General features: G+C 36.7%; 1 protein-coding gene across 1 annotated transcript in view; it reads left to right on the forward strand.

Moving 5' to 3' along the window:
* Positions 1 to 18,531, forward strand: part of SECISBP2L (SECIS binding protein 2 like) — a 32,732-nt gene extending 14,201 nt beyond the window's left edge. The window contains exons 7-18 of the mRNA XM_067305320.1: positions 536 to 651; positions 4,058 to 4,189; positions 4,799 to 4,882; positions 5,949 to 6,116; positions 6,264 to 6,405; positions 8,052 to 8,221; positions 8,910 to 9,042; positions 10,097 to 10,259; positions 11,044 to 11,264; positions 11,998 to 12,152; positions 12,653 to 12,872; positions 13,949 to 18,531. Of these exons, the coding sequence (XP_067161421.1) occupies positions 536 to 651; positions 4,058 to 4,189; positions 4,799 to 4,882; positions 5,949 to 6,116; positions 6,264 to 6,405; positions 8,052 to 8,221; positions 8,910 to 9,042; positions 10,097 to 10,259; positions 11,044 to 11,264; positions 11,998 to 12,152; positions 12,653 to 12,872; positions 13,949 to 14,622 (2,378 nt within the window). The 3' untranslated portion in view covers positions 14,623 to 18,531. The remainder of the gene's footprint in view (positions 1 to 535; positions 652 to 4,057; positions 4,190 to 4,798; positions 4,883 to 5,948; positions 6,117 to 6,263; positions 6,406 to 8,051; positions 8,222 to 8,909; positions 9,043 to 10,096; positions 10,260 to 11,043; positions 11,265 to 11,997; positions 12,153 to 12,652; positions 12,873 to 13,948) is intronic.
* The last annotated feature ends 1,436 nt before the right edge of the window (positions 18,532 to 19,967 follow it).

Consider the following 19,967-nt stretch of genomic DNA (forward strand, 5'->3'; position numbering starts at 1 on the left):
GGAAGCATTCAAAGTTGTTTCTGTTATATTTTATTCTCATGCTTCCTTACCCTGTTGGACTGCAGTTATGTTTGTATTTGAGTAGTAATTACACTCCTCTGTACAGCTCAGAGTCAGAGTGCTCATTTCTCTACTTGAGAAGCAATTGAATACTTTTCTAGAAGTTTTAGAGAAGTGCTGTAACATGAACAAACATTTTGCTTAGTCTGGTAATAGTAGAAAATGCTAGTGGCTGTTATTTATGACTGGACTGAAAATTGGTGAGGGTATGAACCTGAGATGTCATTTATCTGATTGCTTGCTAATGATCAGTTTTGGCTATTTGTATGTCTGTAATCTCACTCTTTCCATAAAGGCAATTCTGCTAATTTCTAGAAATAGCTACAGAAGTAAACATTGTCAGAGGAGACTTAGTCTTTCTCAGAGAATTTTCTGTTTTAAAGTGCGTTCCTGGCTTTCGTGGCATGTGTGCTCATTATGATACATTCTGTCATACTAACTCATTTTTCATAGATGTCACTTTTGTCTCTTTCAGCTGGTGTGAGTTGGACTAATGTAAATTCCCAGGCAACTCAAAAAAAACCTTGGATAGAAAAAACTCAGACATTTTCTAGAGGTGGAAGACAAGCTGAGCAAAGAAGTAGTTCACAGGTATGTTGTTAATGGCTCTAAACTTAAGCACTCTATTTCTTGTACTGTATGAAAATAGCAAATTTGAAATGGATAATCAATGAGAACAGTGAATAAAAAGTGTAGAAACTCAAACTGGAAGTCAAGCCGAGCAGACACCTCCAAATCACACGTTTTTTGTGCTACCACTGTGTATTTATGATTTCACATACTTGGCAATTTTCTGTCTATATAATATGTTCTTTACATGCATCTACCTGGAAAGTAAGTTACATGTATAAAGTAACTTGTGCAATGAAGACAGTGTGGGTGAACAGAAAAACCAATGAAGCGATTTCTATACAGTGATTGGGGGGGGAGAAAAGTTAGTTGGGTTTTTTGATCTCTTCACACTTTAAAATAAATAAAAATCTTGAACTTTCTAATGAAAGTGGTAAAATAAAATCCTGTGTTCTCACTCTTGTTGTCTTTGAAAATTTCATTTTTATATTAATGTACCTTATTTTTGTTTTATTATTATTAATAAATGCATTTCAATGGTTTTGTGCTAAAATTTAAAGAATATATTTTTATAAAACCTTATGCGGGACAGGATTTCTGTAACTAGTGTGTGAAGAGAAACTGGCCTTCCTGATTTTTTTTGATCACTTCATTTGGGAGGGAGGGGAAGGTTAAAATGACTGTGTTTGCTAAGACCCCATTTTTGTCCATATTTAGTTACTGCAGAGATGAACAGTAGAGCTTGCAGTGGGAATTTCTTTATCATAGGCATGTCTGTATGTGCATTGAGATACTTGTTCTGTTCAGTTTACCTTAGATGGATTTGTTGATTTGTCTTGAATCTTCCTCTTTGGTAGCCTCTGGTTCTTATATTAAAAAGTTTGTTGTCCCTTGTATCTGGCAATCTAGCAGTTCTGGATTTGGCCGGGGGAGGGAGGTTGTCTTTTTAACGTTCTGTAGCCAAATCCAATGCTTTTATACATAACTTTTTGTGATTTATGGCATTGGGAGAGTAAGAGGAACCATCTTTTCTTTTCATCCAGTTAACTCTTTAGACTTCAAATCTGGCAGTTATTTTAGATATTTAAAAACAAAGCTGGCACAAAGAGTTTTAAATGAGGTTTCACTAGCCAAATTCCCTATACCTCAAGGCAGAATTGTTCTGGAAACTGACTGTTTTCCTTTGAAATTAAACTTGCACCCAGTCCATAGCAAGTTTTCTTGAGAAATACACCAATATGAGTGATCTAGAATTTCACATTCAAGGTATGCTTCATTTTTCAGCCAATCCCTCTTGCATCTGGCTTTTCACCAACCCCGCACTCCATAAATAGGAGAGTGTTTATACCATATATTCTGAGGTCTCTGGTCTCCAGAGAAATCTGTGCCCATATATTGTTATAAAACACATGTTGAAAAGGCAATAATTGCACACAGGAAAAGTTTTGTAGTGGGAGAAAGTCCTTTGGTTACAAACGGTTCCTCAGGATTCGCATCTCAGTTCTGTGGAGTCATCAGTAACTCCTGTGCTTCCTTCATGTTTGTCCAAAAGGACCCTATTTGAGTACTTTTCAGATGCTTGCTGCGATCTTAAATTAGAAACTTAGAGGTGAATGGAGATACTGTGTGCAAAGCGTTTGCCAATATCACTTTAATTACTAGAAGAAAAAGCTTTTGAATTTCACATCTTCAATGGTTAAAGCAGCAGATCTGTGGCAATATTCTCGCAGTAGTCACAATATTATCTTTAATGAAGGCTATGGCAATGTACAACAGACACTTGAGCTGCCTATCTGGATATTGAGCCAGTTACTGCTTTGCTTTAATTTTATGGTTATATCAATTGAATCCATAAGCTGACTGTCCAATGTTAGTCTTTTAGTTACTACTTTGGTGGTGGAGGCAGCCTTATGCTTTCACAAAGAGCTTGCAAAAATACATTTTCCTCTTCTGTTGCTGTTGTGCCTTGCCTCATCGTGTCTGTGCCCAGGCTGGGTATGGCTATTGAGACTGCTCTCAGGAAAAATCTTCTGGCTTTGGCAGCTGACTTTCAAGTCTCTTAACAAGTATAAACCTTTCTGCAGTGAAAGAAAGCTGAGATTCTCTGTAGGTCCTGCTGACGTGACAGTTCTGCCCTGTAGTACCCATGTGGTGCAAGGGTCAGATTACATTGTAGTTTTAATGCTCTGCGATATGTGATCTGAATGAGGTGAAAGTGAAATGTTTGAGGGTAGCTGTACTTTTGTAACCTAGGATATTTAATGTAATTATCAGGTTTTAGAAAAGCTGTTCTGCTTTGTGTGTGTGTGTGTGTGTGTGTGTGTGTGTGTGTGTATTGCATGGCTTTCTGAAGTGTTAGATGTCTTTTCCCCCCTGGCCTCAAGAACTTGAAGGATTCCCTTTACTCGTAGGACCTAGAAGGGAGCAGAGAAGTGGATGGTTTTTAAGTGTCAAGACAAACCTAGGCAAATTCGAGGATTTTAAAAACTTAGTGAGTAGTACTGGAAGTTGCTGTGTTCTTTTCTACTTTGAAATACTACTGAAAAGTACCATGGAGCATCAGTACAGCAGAGGAGTAGCAGTAAAGCAGTCCAGCAATGCTGGATTTAATTGCTGAAATATAAATTCATTGAAGCTTTTAAGAACAAAAAGCTGTTTAAGTTATCTATTGACAAAGTAATGTGAGATAAAACACTAGTAATATGGACCTGGTCTTGTAAGCAGTACAATTGACAGCTTTTCCAAGGATCTATTTAAAAACTAGTGGTGGAAGAATGTTTTTAATCTGGATTAAGAACATAATTGAAACTTTCAGCTGTACAACTGATAAACAGAAGTTAAGACTTGGCAAAAACAGTGTATTATAGGCATGCAAAATCTGCTTTGGCATTTTGGTTCTGTTTCTTATTAATATGAAATGGAAATACTTTGTGAAAATTCCCATTTGTGCCCCAGCTAGGTTGCTTTGCTGGGCTATAGGTGTGTTAGGGCACCTGCATCACCATGCCATAGAGTCACCTCTTCTCTCTTTTAACCAATAAATAAATGGATACTTATACCATGCAGAATAATTCTGCAGAAAAGACGCCCAATCAGCAGAGTAAGGATTTTTACTCTGATATTTCACATTTCATATGATGTCCTGAAACGTCCCTTATTGAAACTAACTAACTAGAAAAACTTCTTGGAGTAAAAAAAAATCTGATAGCATTTGTAGGGTTTTTTTTTCTTCTTCTTCTCTCTTCCTCTCCCCTCCTCACTCCTTTAAGGCAAAACCCAAAATACATAGCTTACTAAATCTAACCTCACAAAGACTGTACCTCTCTTGTTGCTAATTAGCGAACATGAATGCCTTGCATGCATGCACACATGTGCACATTTTGAAAAATTGAAATTGCAAAATATTGATCACATCCCTTATTTCTAGTCCGGTTTCAGATGCAGAGGCCACAGCACATCTTCAGAAAGAAGGCAGAATGTGCAGAAACGACATGAAAAACCTCTAACTATGAGTCAGTCAAGTAGAACAGAGCAGAGTCCTGAACCTTTGTATTTTGAGGTAGTGTTGTGTGAAAACTGCTTTTGTGTTGTAGTGAGATAAGATAACACTGATAGTCTCAACATATAGATAACGATAGTCTCAACAGGGAGATGTTCCAAAGCATCTGGCTCTGAGGTGTGCCATGTAGTGCACTAATTTCACTTACTGTAAAATGCTTTCAGTGTGTGTGTGTGTCTACAAAAACTTGTACTGGGGTGTTGTGGAAAGCGTGAGGACTTAAAACTGTGGGGGGGGTTTGTTTTATTTGTGGTCAACAAATTAGGTAGACAACTTTCAAGTAAACTTTTATTTACCTGAGAATAAAAGTTAATGTATTCAGGGATTTTTTTTTTTTTTTATCTACTTGTAGTTAACTTCTTTAATGTACAATGCCAGTTTAAAATTTTTTGTTTGTTTATTTTGGAAAGGGTCATTTAGCTATAGAAATCTCCTGTTGTTAATTTGGTCATCATGTGCTATTTGTGTCACTTTTAAGCCCTTCCAGCTTAAGTTGGAACTCTAGGTAGGGATTCAATTCATTCACTTCTAGTTTCAGCCATTTCAGCTGACACTTCTCAAGTGACTTTCAGTTCCACACTCGTCATTTTTAATTTGTGTATTGTTTAGGATGAAGATGAATTTCCAGAGCTAAATAGTGACAATGGGAGCAGCAAAAGTACTAACATCCAGCAAAAGATTTCACCCAAAGTAGTAAGTAAATCTTCTGGTTTGCAAAGCATTTTTAAATAGAAGGAAGTCATTTTGAGATTGCCATGATGTTAGTATCCTACTTTTATGACTCCCTGTTACAATATTTTTAATGTAATAATTTTGATGGCTTTTAAGGTATTTGCAATACCAGTCTGGACTTTAAAGAAATGCCAATTAAAGTAACAGCGGTGTAGAGAACCTATGTTAAAGTAGACTGCTGGATTTTTGTCTGCTGATTAGGTTGTCAATAATGAGTGAGACTGTAAGATGGACTTGATGGACACTTCTCCATCTCACTGATGGTGTGTTTTTCATAAACTTTGTGCTTTTTGAAGTTTCATTAAATTTTAATAAATTTTTAATTTTAACATTAGACATGATAGGATTTCTGAGACTACAATTGATTTGGGGTGTTTATCTAACTTTCTTTGTGTTAATACTTAAATCACATCCTGTGGCACATTTTATTCTTTCTGACTCAAAAGGCTTGCATTCAGACTGCTGTTTTGGTGCAGACTTTTATTAAAATTGTTAAATCCAGAAATATGTAACTATAGTTTCAGTTTTTCAGAATAACTACTGATTACGTAGTTTCTTCTGAAGGGAAAATAAACTAAGAGAATTCGTTTCAAGATTGTACAAATGGATGCTGCAAAGATGCTCTTTTAATACTTGTATGATCTTGCAACAAAATCTTTAAACAGATCATCTCGACTATTTCATCTATTTGGCTGTTCTCCAAGAAAGTCAAGCCCTACATGAAATCTTTGGAGGGGGCACCTGTATTTAGTAATTAAACTAGAAAACATTCTGAAGAAATAATTGGGGATAAATATAATAATGTTTTCCTGTACAAAGACAAAATATGCATAAATAATTTCTAGTTTTATCACCTTACTGTGTTATCTAGCTGTGCATAATTATTCTGATTTCATACTGCTGACCAAATAATTTGTTCATTTGGTTTATGGAGTGACACTCTTCCTATGAGAGAGGAAGAGAGAAATGAAAAAATTTCCTTGAGAGGCCTTTAATTGCATTTTATGCACTTTGTTTAAAATCCTAGTTGGATGACTTACCAGAGAATTCTCCAATCAATATAGTCCAAACGCCAATTCCCATTACAACCTCTGTTCCGAAGCGTGCAAAAAGTCAGAAGAAGAAGGCCTTGGCAGCAGCACTTGCAACAGCTCAAGAATATTCAGAGATAAGCATGGAACAGAAAAAACTCCAGGTCTGTGGCTTCTCTTCCTCCCCCACCCTGCCAGGAGTAAAAAGTAACATATATTAGCTGTTAGTCCTTCTTACTCTGTAATAGCAAGAATCTCTTTGGAAAGACTGTTTTGCTGGTGTTTATCAGCATCTGATATTCATGTTGTAGGAGGCTTTATCAAAAGCAGCTGGAAAGAAAAGCAAGACACCTGTGCAGTTGGATTTGGGGGACATGCTAGCAGCTCTTGAAAAGCAGCAACAAGCAATGAAAGCTCGTCAGATCACCAACACCAGGCCTCTTTCATACACAGGTACTTCTAACCTGCTTGACTCACTAAAAGCATTTTATGACAGTATAAATGTGAAATGTGATCATTCTGAACTCTTTCAGTACTTTATTCTGTTAAGTTTTATTTTGAGATATGAACATAAAAACTTGTGAGGAATTTCTTAATGCATTTATTTTTTTGAAAAATTCACCTGTGCTATCTTACTACTTAGTTGCAGAATGCAATGGTGAACAATCTTACAGAATTGAAGACAGACTTCTGTTAAAACACCTACTACTCAAATAGTGTTCACCTGTTAAGAGTAATTCAGTGCTAAAGTGAATATTTGAAAAGAACTGTACTAGGTCAAACAGAACATCTATTCCAGAATTCTCTTTTGGAAGCAGATTAGAGAGGATATGTGTGACTGATACACAAGGATACTTTTCCAGGATATTCTTTCAGCCTCTATTGATCATAGTTCAGGGCCTCCTGACCCAAGGTTTTCTCAATCCAAATTTGTTTATTAATTAAATTATCCATCACTCTTTCATCACATTCTTTTACTGTCCTTAAGGTCCTATGGGAGTGAACTACTGCATGTTGTGTGGAAAAGCTCTTTCTTCCACTGATTTATTTATTTATCTTTCTTTATGTGCCCCACTCATAATTTCATTAGCCCTCATAGTGCTTGTATTATGAAGAGAATGAGCAATCATTCCTTGCTCTCCTTCTATATAATTCCTAAAGATCTATCATCTCTTTTCCAGGCTGAAGAGTCCTGGTCTATTCAGCAGTTATTCCTTATATGGAAGTTTGTCCATATTTCTGATCATCCTGATTACCTTCTCTGTACCTTCTTGTAGTTCTACTGTATCTTTTTGGAGATGTGGGAGATCAAATATGCACAAAATATAAAGTTATGGTTCCACTATGAATTTATGCAATGGCTTAAATACATTTTTTTCCTCTATTTCTTTTCCCACTCCTAATATTAAATTAGATTTTTTTTAATGCTTGCTGCTGAATACAGAATTGATGTTTTCATAGTTATCTATTTTAACCCTCAGATTTCATTCTTGAACAGTAGCACATAGCCTGGATGTACATTATTATGCACATAATTACCATTTTCCCTCATATGTGTTTCTTCATTTACCTGCTCTGAGTTTCAGCTGTGTTCAAATACTAATTCAAGTTGGCAAGACTGCATCAAACAAAACTCAGCAAAGAACAGTTGGCATTTTCATTTACGACTGTTTGTTTTATTCTGTTTCTCACAAAAAGCATACTTAACTGCATGCTGCACTCCCTCATCTGTTGTCCTGTCAGCTAATAGTCTTTGACAACTAAAAATCAATGTCTAAATAAATATTTGCAATGTATCATATTACTAGCCTCTTACTAGTAAAGTAACATGTAGTCATTTGAGAGAGATTCCTTACCAATGTTATAAAGTAATTACTTTCCTGGAATCCATAGCTTCCTAAAACACAAGGCTAAATTGAAGAAAGCTTAAACCATCTGGAAGCAACAATATCTGATGATGTAATTTTCCTGTCATTATGAACTGTTTTTTTCCAAGGAAGGAAAATGTACTTGGAGAATTCATCAGTGGAAATTCTGAAAGCAGTGCTGAATAAAGCTGACATGTCTTTTAGTGAGACTAATACCTTTCTTGTATTTAGTCGGCAGTGCTGCTCCCTTTCATACCAAAGAATCTGCCAGTAGAAAGTCCTTAACAAGGGGACAGCCAGCTATGGGTTGCCTTAATCCTTTGGATTCAACTGCTCCAAAAGTGAAAAGAGGAAAAGAAAGAGAAATTTCAAAACTGAAACGCCCTACAGCACTTAAAAAGGTAAACATGACAACCATGGAGTGTCTTGATCTACATTCAAACTTCAGAAATAAAAGCTGTTATTTTTTCACTTGAGGTCTAGTGACCCTGAGCGTAGAGTAAGGAATTGTGAGCTTCTAGTTCCTGTTACATTGGTGTCTTGTTCTTTGGATTTAGGCATGTTATGTGACTTCCCTACCACCACAGCAGATTAGGGATGATGCATGTCTATCTCAATAGCAGTTGCAAGAACTTTTTACTACAAGCATTAAGTCATATGGGCAAAGCTAGGTGATTTTCTTCCATGTTGTAAAGCCCTAGTATGTAGGGCAATGCAGTATACTAAGCTAAATCCCCCCCCTCCTTTTTTTTAATGGGTATATAACTTGAAGTAAAAGGCTGGGGGGGGGGGGTTTAAACTGAATGAATTTAGAATTCAGTGCATGTGTATGTGTATACATACACAAATAAAATAGCTATGTACACAGATATAATGCATTATGTGAAGAAATCAAAAGGTAAAATACAGAAACTTGACATGGTTTCATGTGTGGAGTTTTGTTTGTTTGTTTTTAATTCCGATGTGAATAGAAAGGTTTGAAACAAGTTGGCTAACTTTGTTTTGTTTTCTTTGTTCAATGAAATGGGACACTTTTCTTTGGTATCTGTATATTTTTCAGGTGCTGACAGTTGCTATTTTTGTCCCTAGATTATTTTGAAAGAGAGAGAAGAAAAGAAAGGCCGTTTATCAGCAGATCATAGCCTTCTGGGATCTGACGAACAGAAAGAGGTTCATATGAACTTGACTGCTGATCAGTCTCAGGAACTGGCCTCTCAAGAAGGTCTGTCTCTTTCCTTCCCCCTCCCCCCCCCGGTCTCTCAGAGCAAACCTCGCATTGCAGTAATCAACTCATTTTAGTATGTTGTCTCTTTTATAGCGTGCAACTTGTTTTATTGGTGTTAGCTTGTACTGTAATATTTTTTTAACATTATGAAATACTAGAACTTAGAACCTTCTTTTTGTGGAATGCCTTGTCTGTACCTCAGTCCTGGAAGGCTCAGTCCAGAATGTGTTCTGTTTACTTAATCTCTGTACAGCCTTTTAATTCATTTCTCTTGGATGGATGTTTCAAACACCTCAGAGTTGGTTTAAAAAAAAAAAATTTTTTTTTGATAAGTGGACGAAACTTGATCTTCCTCAGTAGTGACCACATGATGGTGAGCTGCTTTCAGTTTCTTGTGGGCTGTGCCATGTTGATCAGAATGCATTTTAATGGTGAGCAAACTAAAAGTTCTCCAGATGCAGAAGTTAAAAACTTTTAAATAAGAGTTTCCAATTTGCTGAACACTCCTTTTTTTTCTTCTTTTTTTTTTCCTTCCTTTCTCCACCCAGTCCCTTTTGGAGAGGGGGGAAGAGGGTCAAACTGCCAAAACTCCAGATGTACCACTTCAAAACTTTTCTTCTGAATGACGTTATTTGTCAAAAATTTTGCCTGACTTTAGCTGACTGAAGATCAGTGTGAAAATCTTAAATATCCCAGGGATAAATTAATTAATTAGACTATATGAATAGTAAAAGAATTATTGGAAGAAGTTGTAGCATTTGGGCATGTCTTCCTTTCTCTTCTGTCCTTTTCCCAAACTTAGCTTTGGATTTCATTTTATGAATAGTCAAATAACACTTATTTACCCAACCCACACTGAGTGTCTGATATGTGCTTGTTTAGTTTTTTTGTTTTTTCTGCCTCTCAACTACCCCTCCAGGGAAGAACACTGTTTAGTGTTTTCAGAATGTAATTTGGAAAGAGTGTGGGAGAGATGGGTGATAAATGTGATACTGTTTCTTTTATGTAAAAGTGCCTTTGTATTTTATAATGTTTCAAATCTGTCTTTCAGAAACTGGGCTAAGTATGCCTAGCGATACTTCACTTTCGCCAGCAAGTCAGAATTCTCCATACTGCATGACTCCAGTGTCCCAAGGTTCACCTGCTAGTTCAGGAATAGGTAGTCCAATGGCATCTTCTGCAATAACCAAAATTCACAGCAAGAGGTTCAGAGAGTAAGAGTTTTGCCTTATTCACATAAATTTGAAGTTTGCACTTGTGTCACCTTTTTTTAAGTGTGGATAGGTTTAGTAGACTTAGAAGCTGAGGTAGCATAAACTACCTTTTCATTTGTACAGGTATGAGCAGATTTTTTTTTTTTGCTTGCCATAGATGGATGTGTGTGTGTACACACGTGTGCGTGTGTACATATATACACATGTGTATATACATGTATATGTACGTGTGTGTATACACATATGCTTCAGGTTCTCCTTGGTTGCTGCAATGAGTAAGCTAGATAGAAGTAGTTTGAAAAGGAGATTTTTTTTTTCCCTCCCTTTTTTAAGGAAGGTTACATACACTAGGGAGGGAAAGAAGAATAATTATGAATGATGAAAATTTTGTAGTGTTCACTCTTGCTAAAACTGTGGGGTTTGTGTGGTGTGGCTTTTTTGTTTGTTTGTTTTTAAATACCAATATATTTTTATAGAGTATCAAATTAAGGAGAGGACTAGTTGCTTGTGACACCTAATGGAGTTTTAGGGGATTTGTTTATTCTTTTTGCCTTACTTCTTGAGGTAGGTAGAGTTACTAGAATGCTAAATGCTTTTAGGATTTTTTTTTGTTTTTTTTCTTTCTTAGCCTGAAGTGTACAGTCTGATTTCTAAATCCCTTTTCATAGCTTTGGATAGCACAGTTTCAAGGAAGTAGAATATTTTTTATTTGGTAGAAGAAAAGGCTCAGTGAACTAGTATTGAGCATGTGCTGTGCTAATTTTGATGTTTCTTGAATTGACAGATACTGTAACCAGGTTCTAAGTAAAGAAATAGATGAGTGTGTGACTCTGTTACTGCAAGAGCTTGTCAGCTTCCAGGAGCGGATTTATCAAAAGGATCCCATGAGAGCTAAAGCAAGAAGAAGACTTGTTATGGGGTTGCGTGAGGTTACTAAGCATATGAAGTTAAACAAGATCAAGTGTGTAATCATATCTCCCAACTGTGAAAAAATCCAGTCAAAAGGTATAAATGATAAAAACAAAGTGATGCATTTAACTGCATTGCATTTACAATTTTCTCATGCCACTGAGTAGCACTGATTAGCAAGGTTAGCAGCATTTTTCAGTTACGCTAGATGTAACGCTTTCAAAATCAATTGTGTAATTGCCACTCTGTATGTACTTCATTCTATTCTGTTCCATTCTGGAAGAAACTAGTTTGAGGGGTGAATAGCTTAACAAAAAACAGATATGCATACAACAGATTTTTGTTTTATTCCATTCAGTATTTGATGCACCTGAAATCCTGAGCTCTGAGTGCTTTTCAGGACGATTCATTCCTTCCTTTGTGTGTAGGCTAGCCAACGTATTTTGCCACTACCAGAAATGCAAATAGAGGCTTCCTGAGATAAGAGAAAAGCAAAGCTCTCCAAGAAAATTGCTGTGACAATAAATGTGTAGAGCAGTAATAGAGAATACAGAATATCACTGAACAGAAGCAGCTTTATCTATATGCACAGTAGTGTATATTTGGTTATACTGCAGTACATAGGTTTTGTATCTGCCTAGTCCTGTCTATTATCTTCCCACATACAGCAATGCTAGTTTATTTTAAGCAAGTGCTGAATGAAGACAGCTGATGACTGTATGTACTGAAGTTTTAACTAATAATTACAGTTAAAATTGCGACACAGATTTGTATCCTATCATACCATGACTTTAACTGACTAGATATCTGTTTACAATTGCTCTCTAAGGTGGATTGGATGAGGCTCTGTATAATGTAATAGCCATGGCACGGGAACAAGAAATTCCTTTTGTCTTTGCTCTTGGACGTAAAGCTCTTGGACGTTGTGTGAACAAACTGGTTCCTGTCAGTGTAGTGGGTATCTTCAACTACTCAGGTGCTGAGGTGAGTAATTCACATAAATGGCTGGAGTAAATCATTATGCTCCTTGTAACTAAGAACTGATTTGTCATGGAGAGCACATCAAATGAGTACACAGATTATGCTGGCCTTGATTTGATCTATACTAGGGTCTGTCTTTTCTTTGAAATTGCTTATTTATTTACAGAACTGAGAGACTGATGCGATGAAAAACTTTCATCGCAACTTCTTCTCTGTAGCTTTTGAGTAGACTTGAAAGGCCATCTGGAATTCTTGGGAAGGCTTAAGGTTGCGAGGCATACCAGTATCTTAAAGTAAGCACATCTCCTCAGAGTTGTGTAAATGTGGAATAGCATTTGTATGAAATAGAGCAGAACTACTTTTTGGTCAAAGTAAAGGTATTTGGAGCTGATAAGCTTAAGGCTGAATATATGGTGTAGCTTTGGTTCAAAGAAGTACTGTAAAGTGGAAAATTATTGGTTAGAACTACTAAATGTTTAAAAATATATATGTTAATACTCTAGGACCTATTTAATAAGTTGGTATCACTGACTGAGGAGGCCAGAAAAGCATACAGAGATATGGTTGCAGCAATGGAACAGGAACAGGCAGAAGAAGCCTTGAAGAATGTCAAGAAGGCGCCCCATCATATGGGTCATTCTCGTAATCCCTCTGCGGCAAGTGCTATCTCATTCTGTAGTGTTATTTCAGAACCCATATCCGAAGTGAATGAGAAAGAATATGGTAAGTGTTTTAAAACTTTTGTTACCAGAAGTTGGGATTTTCCACATACTGCTTATTTTAAAACATAGCTTAAAAAAAAAATCCTAATTTACAGTAGTTACAATTTTCAGGGGTAATATGAGATTGGTTAGTTTTCTTGTAGTTCTAAAAGTAGTTTTGCCTAAACTATATGGGAAGTAATGACTAAGTTCTAATCCTCAGAAGTCTTACCATTACCTAATGCTGTTTTGCTAATCAAAATCGCCCTGAAAGCCAGTGACAGGAGACTCGCATCGGCAGAGACAAGTTCTCTAGTTCTATTGAAATGGTATTGAAAGGTATGGTAATAAGACTGTACCAAGCACAGAACTGATTAGGTGATTGAGGAAGAACCAATGACACAAAAAGATGACAAGTGTCTAGGAGCTAAATTACTGAGGTATCTGAAAGATAGGACCTTTAGTGTAAGTCTTGAAATTTGAGATGGCAGTGAATGATTGTGAAGGATTATTACAGTGTGAGCATCAGATTTATGTATTGGCTCACTTATGCCCAGGTGATAGGGGAAAAAGAATGCTTGTTTGAGGTCAAAGATTCTTTTTCTTTTTTAATATCTCTTTAATTTGCATTAAAGCTATCTTGGTTTTAGTTAATTCTTTTTTGATGTCTCAAAAACTAGCTTCGCTTGTCAGGCATTTTTCTACAAAATGTCAAAGGGACGACTCTAATATTGTGGTGGTTTTCTGTTTTTGATTGATAGTTGAGTGCAAAAATATTTGGTCTTACTTCTAATTACACTCACTGTTACATTCAGTGCTTCCACAGTGTACACAGGAAACCAAGTGCACAAATTTTCAATCTTATAGTGCACATTTTAGGTTACTATTGAAACAAGCTTGTCAGTTGTGTGTTTTGGGTGTTTTTTTTTCTTCCTGTTTCTCCCTTTCCTTTCCTCCCCACTTAACTAAAATTGTTCTAGTGAAGTACAGCATAATATTAAAACTGCTATTTAGCCAATTTGGGGATGTTCAAGAGAAATATTTTTATATAGAAAGAATTAATCTGTTTCTTGTTCAAACTTTTTTTGAAACTTGTAGAAACAAACTGGAGAAATATGGTGGAAACATCTGATGGATTAGAAACATCTGAAAATGAGAGAGAATCCTCGTGTAAGACTGCAGTTCCAGAAAAAGCCGGCAATGGTCAAATTGAAAAAGCCACTCTTAATAAACAGCCACCTCTGGCTACGATGGGGACTACCTCAGCAACAAATCATGGAAAAGTCACACCAGGTGACAAAGAAGAGGTGAAACCAGATGACAATCTGGAATGGGCCTCGCAGCAGAGTACAGAGACAGGATCATTGGATGGCAGCTGCCGAGATCTGTTGAATTCCTCCATGACCAGTACTACCAGTACTCTTGTGCCAGGAATGCTAGAAGAGGAGGATGATGAGGATGAGGAAGATGATGAGGATTATGCCCATGAACCTATTTCCGTAGAGGTTCAGCTTAATAGCAGAATTGAATCTTGGGTTTCAGAGACCCAGAGAACTATGGAAACTCTTCAGCTTGGGAAGTCCCTTAGTGGTGCCGAAGAAGACAATGCAGAACAAAGTGAAGAGGAAGAAATAGAGACTTCTGAGCATGTTGATCCAGTCACTGATGGTGAGGAATGGACAACTGATAAGCACGCAAGTAATACGCAACACAAACCCACCATCTGCAGTTCTTTGAATAAAGAACACACGGATTCCATCTATATGCCGTAAAAAATAAGCAGAAACTCAGGAACTTTTTAGAAACTAACTGTTGTAAAGGTTGCAGCCATTATTTCATATGCTTCATCTCAACATTTTGCACTGTTAAACATTTAATATGTGTATTTAATTCACACCAATATTTTTTGTAGCTGTCTTTGTTACTTGTTTGATTCAAAAACTAGCTTAGCTTTTAATCAGTATCTATTTCCCAGAATAGAAACTGTGTGAAGACTTGTCAGTAGGTATTCATTTGATCTTTTGTAAAAGGAAACATCTTGTAACTGACCAGTTTTAAGCAAAATTCTTTTTAAAATGTGACTGTTTAGCTCATTTTCAACAGATAATCTGCATTTTAAAACTGACAAATTACCATCATTTTACATGCTGTTATACCAGTTATGTCAATATATTTGGCCATCATTTTCTAGTTGTAGCTAGAAATAAAAGTAAAAATTTCTTTCTCTTTAAAGAGAACCTACAAAACCCTGTCTGCAGTCATAATGAAAAATAAATAGTAGGGAAATCTCTGCATGATTCGTATGCTAAGATAAATGCAGCTTTTTAGTTGGTCTTGGCATATGCATCTATTGAAAAGCTGCTGACAGTTGAGATGGTTACAGTAAGCTATAACAACTTTGATTCCAGAATAACTTTAAACCAGAGGGGTAAATAATTAATGTATTTATTATAATTATTATTATTATTTACAAAATGGAAATACTGCATTTAAAAAAAAAAAAGGAAAGAAAACAAAAATTCCCCGTGCTCTCCACAGTCGCTGTCTGCCAAACCACACTAAGTGAATCATTAACCATAATCCCTATCCAGGGTTTTAATGAACTGATGACTTCCTCTTCCTCCTGTCACTTACCTCAGGAATGCTGTTATGCATAATGTTATCAACATAACACTGCAAAAAGCAAGAATAGTCCTTTAACAGCAAGTATGAATGATAGAGATGCTCAGTGTATTGATACGTTCATCTGCATGCTTTGATCCTGGCCACCCTCCTGTTGAGTTCAGGATGGGACTTAACAGTTCTTACTGATAATGTGACCTCTTTTGTCGGTTCTCACAGTTGTAGCAGCCTTGGGGGTTGACCTCGAGAGTAGAAAAGGAAGTAGTTATTCCAGGAAAGGGGGAAGTGCCGTGTAATATCGGGAGGTGTTTCACTGGTTCAGAGACAAAAGAAACAAAACACACCCCTTCCCTGAAAAATACATGTTACTAGAGAATTTTTCCGTATTTTGTTCTGAATATTGAAGTGAAATCCATTAACTGATGATGAATTTATTCCAGATTGAAGATGGAGTATATGTCTAAACCTTGTATGCAAGGAGTCTGTTTTCCATCTTTGTCTGACACTGGCAAGAGATGTACTGAAACTGCCAGCAGCAAGAGCTTCGCTACAAGAGTAGCCAAAGAATAACTTGCATGAATAACATTTTTATGGCAAATGTATGTTTGTTTCAATTCCACTTCTTTTTTTTTTTCTTGATCACTTGCATAAAAACACATAAAAATCTGGGTAGTTTGAATAACACAAGGAATTTATAGCTTAGTTATGTATTTACACACCTTTAGTAACATGGGACCAGCGCTTCTAGTATTTTCAATGCTGGCATTTTAAATTGCACTGGGAAAATAAGACTCCGGGTTTAGAAATCATCTACTCCTGTTTTTTTGGATGCTAATGAGAATAATAGAAACTGTGTGTATTATGTAAATAATGCTTTGGGTAGGCATAGCAAATGCTATGTAGATAAGCAGTAGAGAGAGCTGCTAGGACAACTGGCTGTTCTGTCACGTTCTTAGCTCCTTAATGTAATCTTCCTAGATGTTAGAACAGGAGTTTTATAGGAAAACAAAGACTAAGGAATGATGCCTCCTGAATGTTAACCTTTTACTGTATGTGTGGCAGATTTCTCCTGTCTGTACTTTTTGAAAGTCTCTTTGCTTTAGGAAATGATAGGTGTTTGAACTGCTGAAAAGCAAAACTTGCCCTTGGATGTGTAAGCACACATCTCGGTAGCAACTGAGATTAGTGTCTGCAATGAGGGCAAAACTTTACCAGAACATTTAAAAAAAAATAAAAAAATAAAAAACAAAGGTATTTGTAGTTTTTCTTTTGCTTTTTCAGTGCCAGTGATTCAAATAACTTTTGATCTTGAAGTATTAACATCAAAGGCGCATCTTTTTATATGCCTTTTCTGAACTTGGACTGTCATTTTAAGATTTTTTGACATTTATATCAGAATGGAAAAATTCTTGTAATATTCAGCCCACTAGTTAACTGCAATTTTGTTACAGATTTAATAGAGTTCTTAAAAGCGATGCAGCACTTCTAATATCTCTGTTTGCCAGCAAACAGGGAACTGTTCTCTTTTTAAAACGTGACAGATCACCCTTAGAGGGGCAAACTGAAAATGACTAAAGGAAACTATTTTTAGTGCTTCCTTTTTGATAAGCTGGGAATGAGCAATAATTGTGTGAATGAAATTGCAATTCCTTTGGGCTTGATCCATTTGCATCTAAAATTAGGGACGTTCCTTGCAACTTGAAGCACTTGAAGAGTATCTCACTGTGGTAATTTTGATTCTGTTAGCACCAGAATTTAAAAAAGAAAGCATAAAAATGTTTTACAATACCATGTTTTTTTTAAAGTAGCTGAATTTCTATTTCGGTGTAAAAGTGTGCAGTTTATTATACAGGTTGTTACTGTCCCCAAGAAAAGATGTTTCTGTAGTTATAGGTGTATAAATATTTTTGTTGTGGAAATGAGTATTCAGAAAACAAATCTACTTTTCTTAAGGCATTCTTTATAGACTTGATTTCACCACTTAACTCGTCTGGTAAAATCAAAAATAATGTATCTGTGGTAGGGGTAGGGATCTTTAAAACTGATAGAGGTGGCTGTGTATACAACCTATTTATATAATACTCTATCTCTGTAAAAATAATAATAAAATGTGGATGAAAATATGTATAAGGGAAAAAATCTTGAAGAACTTTTGTCCATAATTGGACCAAGTAAAAATGTCTAGTTAAGGTTGTAGGACCTGATCCTGCAAACACACACTTATGAGCATTAGTTCCACTGACTTAAATCAGTGGACCTATTTATCTGCTTAAATTGTGTGCAAGTATTTGTAAGATTGGAGCTAAACAGTGACAGACCTGTGTTTTAAAAATTAATTATAGAAAATGTTCAATAATGCACTTGTTTTCTTCTGATTAGAGGTGTCTTATGCTCATTTGGGCGGGTGGGAGCTTACACAATGTGATTCAGTCCAGTTCTTTAACACAAGCTTAAATTTTAATAGCGTTACTTAAATACATATGTAAAAAGTATTATCGTTTGAAAAGCTGCTGTTTGCTGAAACTGTCATTAAGTATTTTCTGTGAAGTTGTGCCAACTAATGAAACTGTTCAGTTGATTTCAGTGTTATCCATTTAAAAGTTAGAATGAAGATTTGTTTACAAAACAAAAAACCAGCAGAAGCAAGCCATAGAGACACGTGATGTGGGCTCCTGCCCACCCGGCCACACACAAGGAAACGTTCAGAATATGTAACCCAAAACGCCGCTCTGCTGAACGGTGACACTGAAAGTAGACACCCAGTTGGCACAGCCCACCTTCTAAATGTTCATAAATAGTTCATATATTTTACTTTTAAATAGATTCTAATAAAGCTGTTTAATCTTTAATGTCTTAAAATTTGTAGTGATATTTAGGTTAAAACAGTAGAGAAATCATTATGAAATACCATATGAAGGGTTTTGTTCCGTTTCTTTTTTGCTGTATGAAGGATAATTGTTCTGTCTACCGTACTTTTTGGAGTAATAACAGCTTTTTTGCACTATGTAAATACTAGTGGGGGTTCTTCCATAACTAATAAAAATGATTGTAGAAATTTATGGCTTCCACACAGTGGTATGTTTGTTCAGCGGCTACTTTATCCTGAGTTCATGTTCTCAAACGCTGCCCTGCCACTTCTGATACCTGAAAAAAGGTGGAAAACTTCCTGCCAAGCCTCTGCTATACTGTGTTTGGCCACAGGGTGGAGAAGGCATGTGGTGGCCCTCCAGCTGGGGCACTGTCCCAAGCCCCAGCAGCGAGCTGAGCCTCCACGGTCGCCTTGACTGCATGGTCACTGGTACAAAAGCTAAAGGGAAACACAGGGCTGCAACAGGATATTCCTGCATCAGGGAGCCCGGTTCCCTGTTCTCACAGGTACTGTGCCATAGGGTGACCTGAAAAATGTTACGTAATACAGAGAGATCTACTGTTCCTCAGAGATCCGGGTAACAAAATAGACCAAGAGTGCTGTCTTGAAAATAGTGTTTCGCTCTAGGAGTGCGAGAGCAAGAACAACCACTTCCCCAGCACAGGCACCCCTGAAAATCAGGATCCCTTGTGTACCACTAAGGTATGCGAATTTAAGTTGATATCCCCTTATTACTGTACGTTTTGAAATAACATGAAGTTCTCAGCATGTCATCCCTATGTTCTCCAGTGACTCACTAGAACTGCTCACTCTTCTGCGTCTCTAGTAACAGTGTCATTAACTTGTTTTGCAACTCCTACGGGTGAGAATATTTGTAGCAATTTACAAAGGATACAGCCTCATCCTGTAATTTTGAATTTTCTATTTATGTGCCTTAACTTCATGTTTCAATTCTGCTATTGCAGTTGTCTTCTCTGTTGAAAGCACTTCTGTTAAGCCTTACTTTGTAAGTGCTATCACTTTCTGTCAGAAGTATTCTTCACATGTGGGTTTTGCATTCATCTTGCAATGAATTTTGGAAAGTACAAAAAAGTAGGTGGCACCTTGTGACCGGTACTGTGATAGCGACAAGGAAATTAATTACCCTAAAACCTTACAACCGGACTTCTCTTCCCATTTCTTCATTAAGCCACAGTAAATAAGTGTTTTGTAGTTCCAAAGCACTTTCTTCCTTGAGAAACTTCCCTGCCTCTATCGAGAACTTTTTAAGTAACACTCTAGGCATTAACGTTTTGCGGTGCTGCACGCAAACTGGAAGAACTACAAGAGAACTTGCTCATGACATTGCGGCGCTGAAGCTCTCGGTGGCCAGCAGCACTTTCCTGACGGCGAGAGCAAGGCGAGCTCTCGGGTGGCAGCTTTGTCCTGGCAAAGCTGGGAGTCTGCAAAGGGAATGGGGGAATCTGCATGTCACGGACGTGTGGAAAGGCCCCAGCCAGTCGCATGCACTGTTTGTACAACAAAGTTGCTTTTTGACCTTGCTTTCAGGTTTTTAGGATCACAGTGTATGAAACTCAGGAATTTATTATTATTATTATTATTATTATTACAGCATTGGACAAAGAA

The sequence above is a fragment of the Apteryx mantelli genome, chromosome 15, assembly GCF_036417845.1.
Source record: "Apteryx mantelli isolate bAptMan1 chromosome 15, bAptMan1.hap1, whole genome shotgun sequence".
NCBI lineage: Eukaryota > Metazoa > Chordata > Aves > Apterygiformes > Apterygidae > Apteryx > Apteryx mantelli.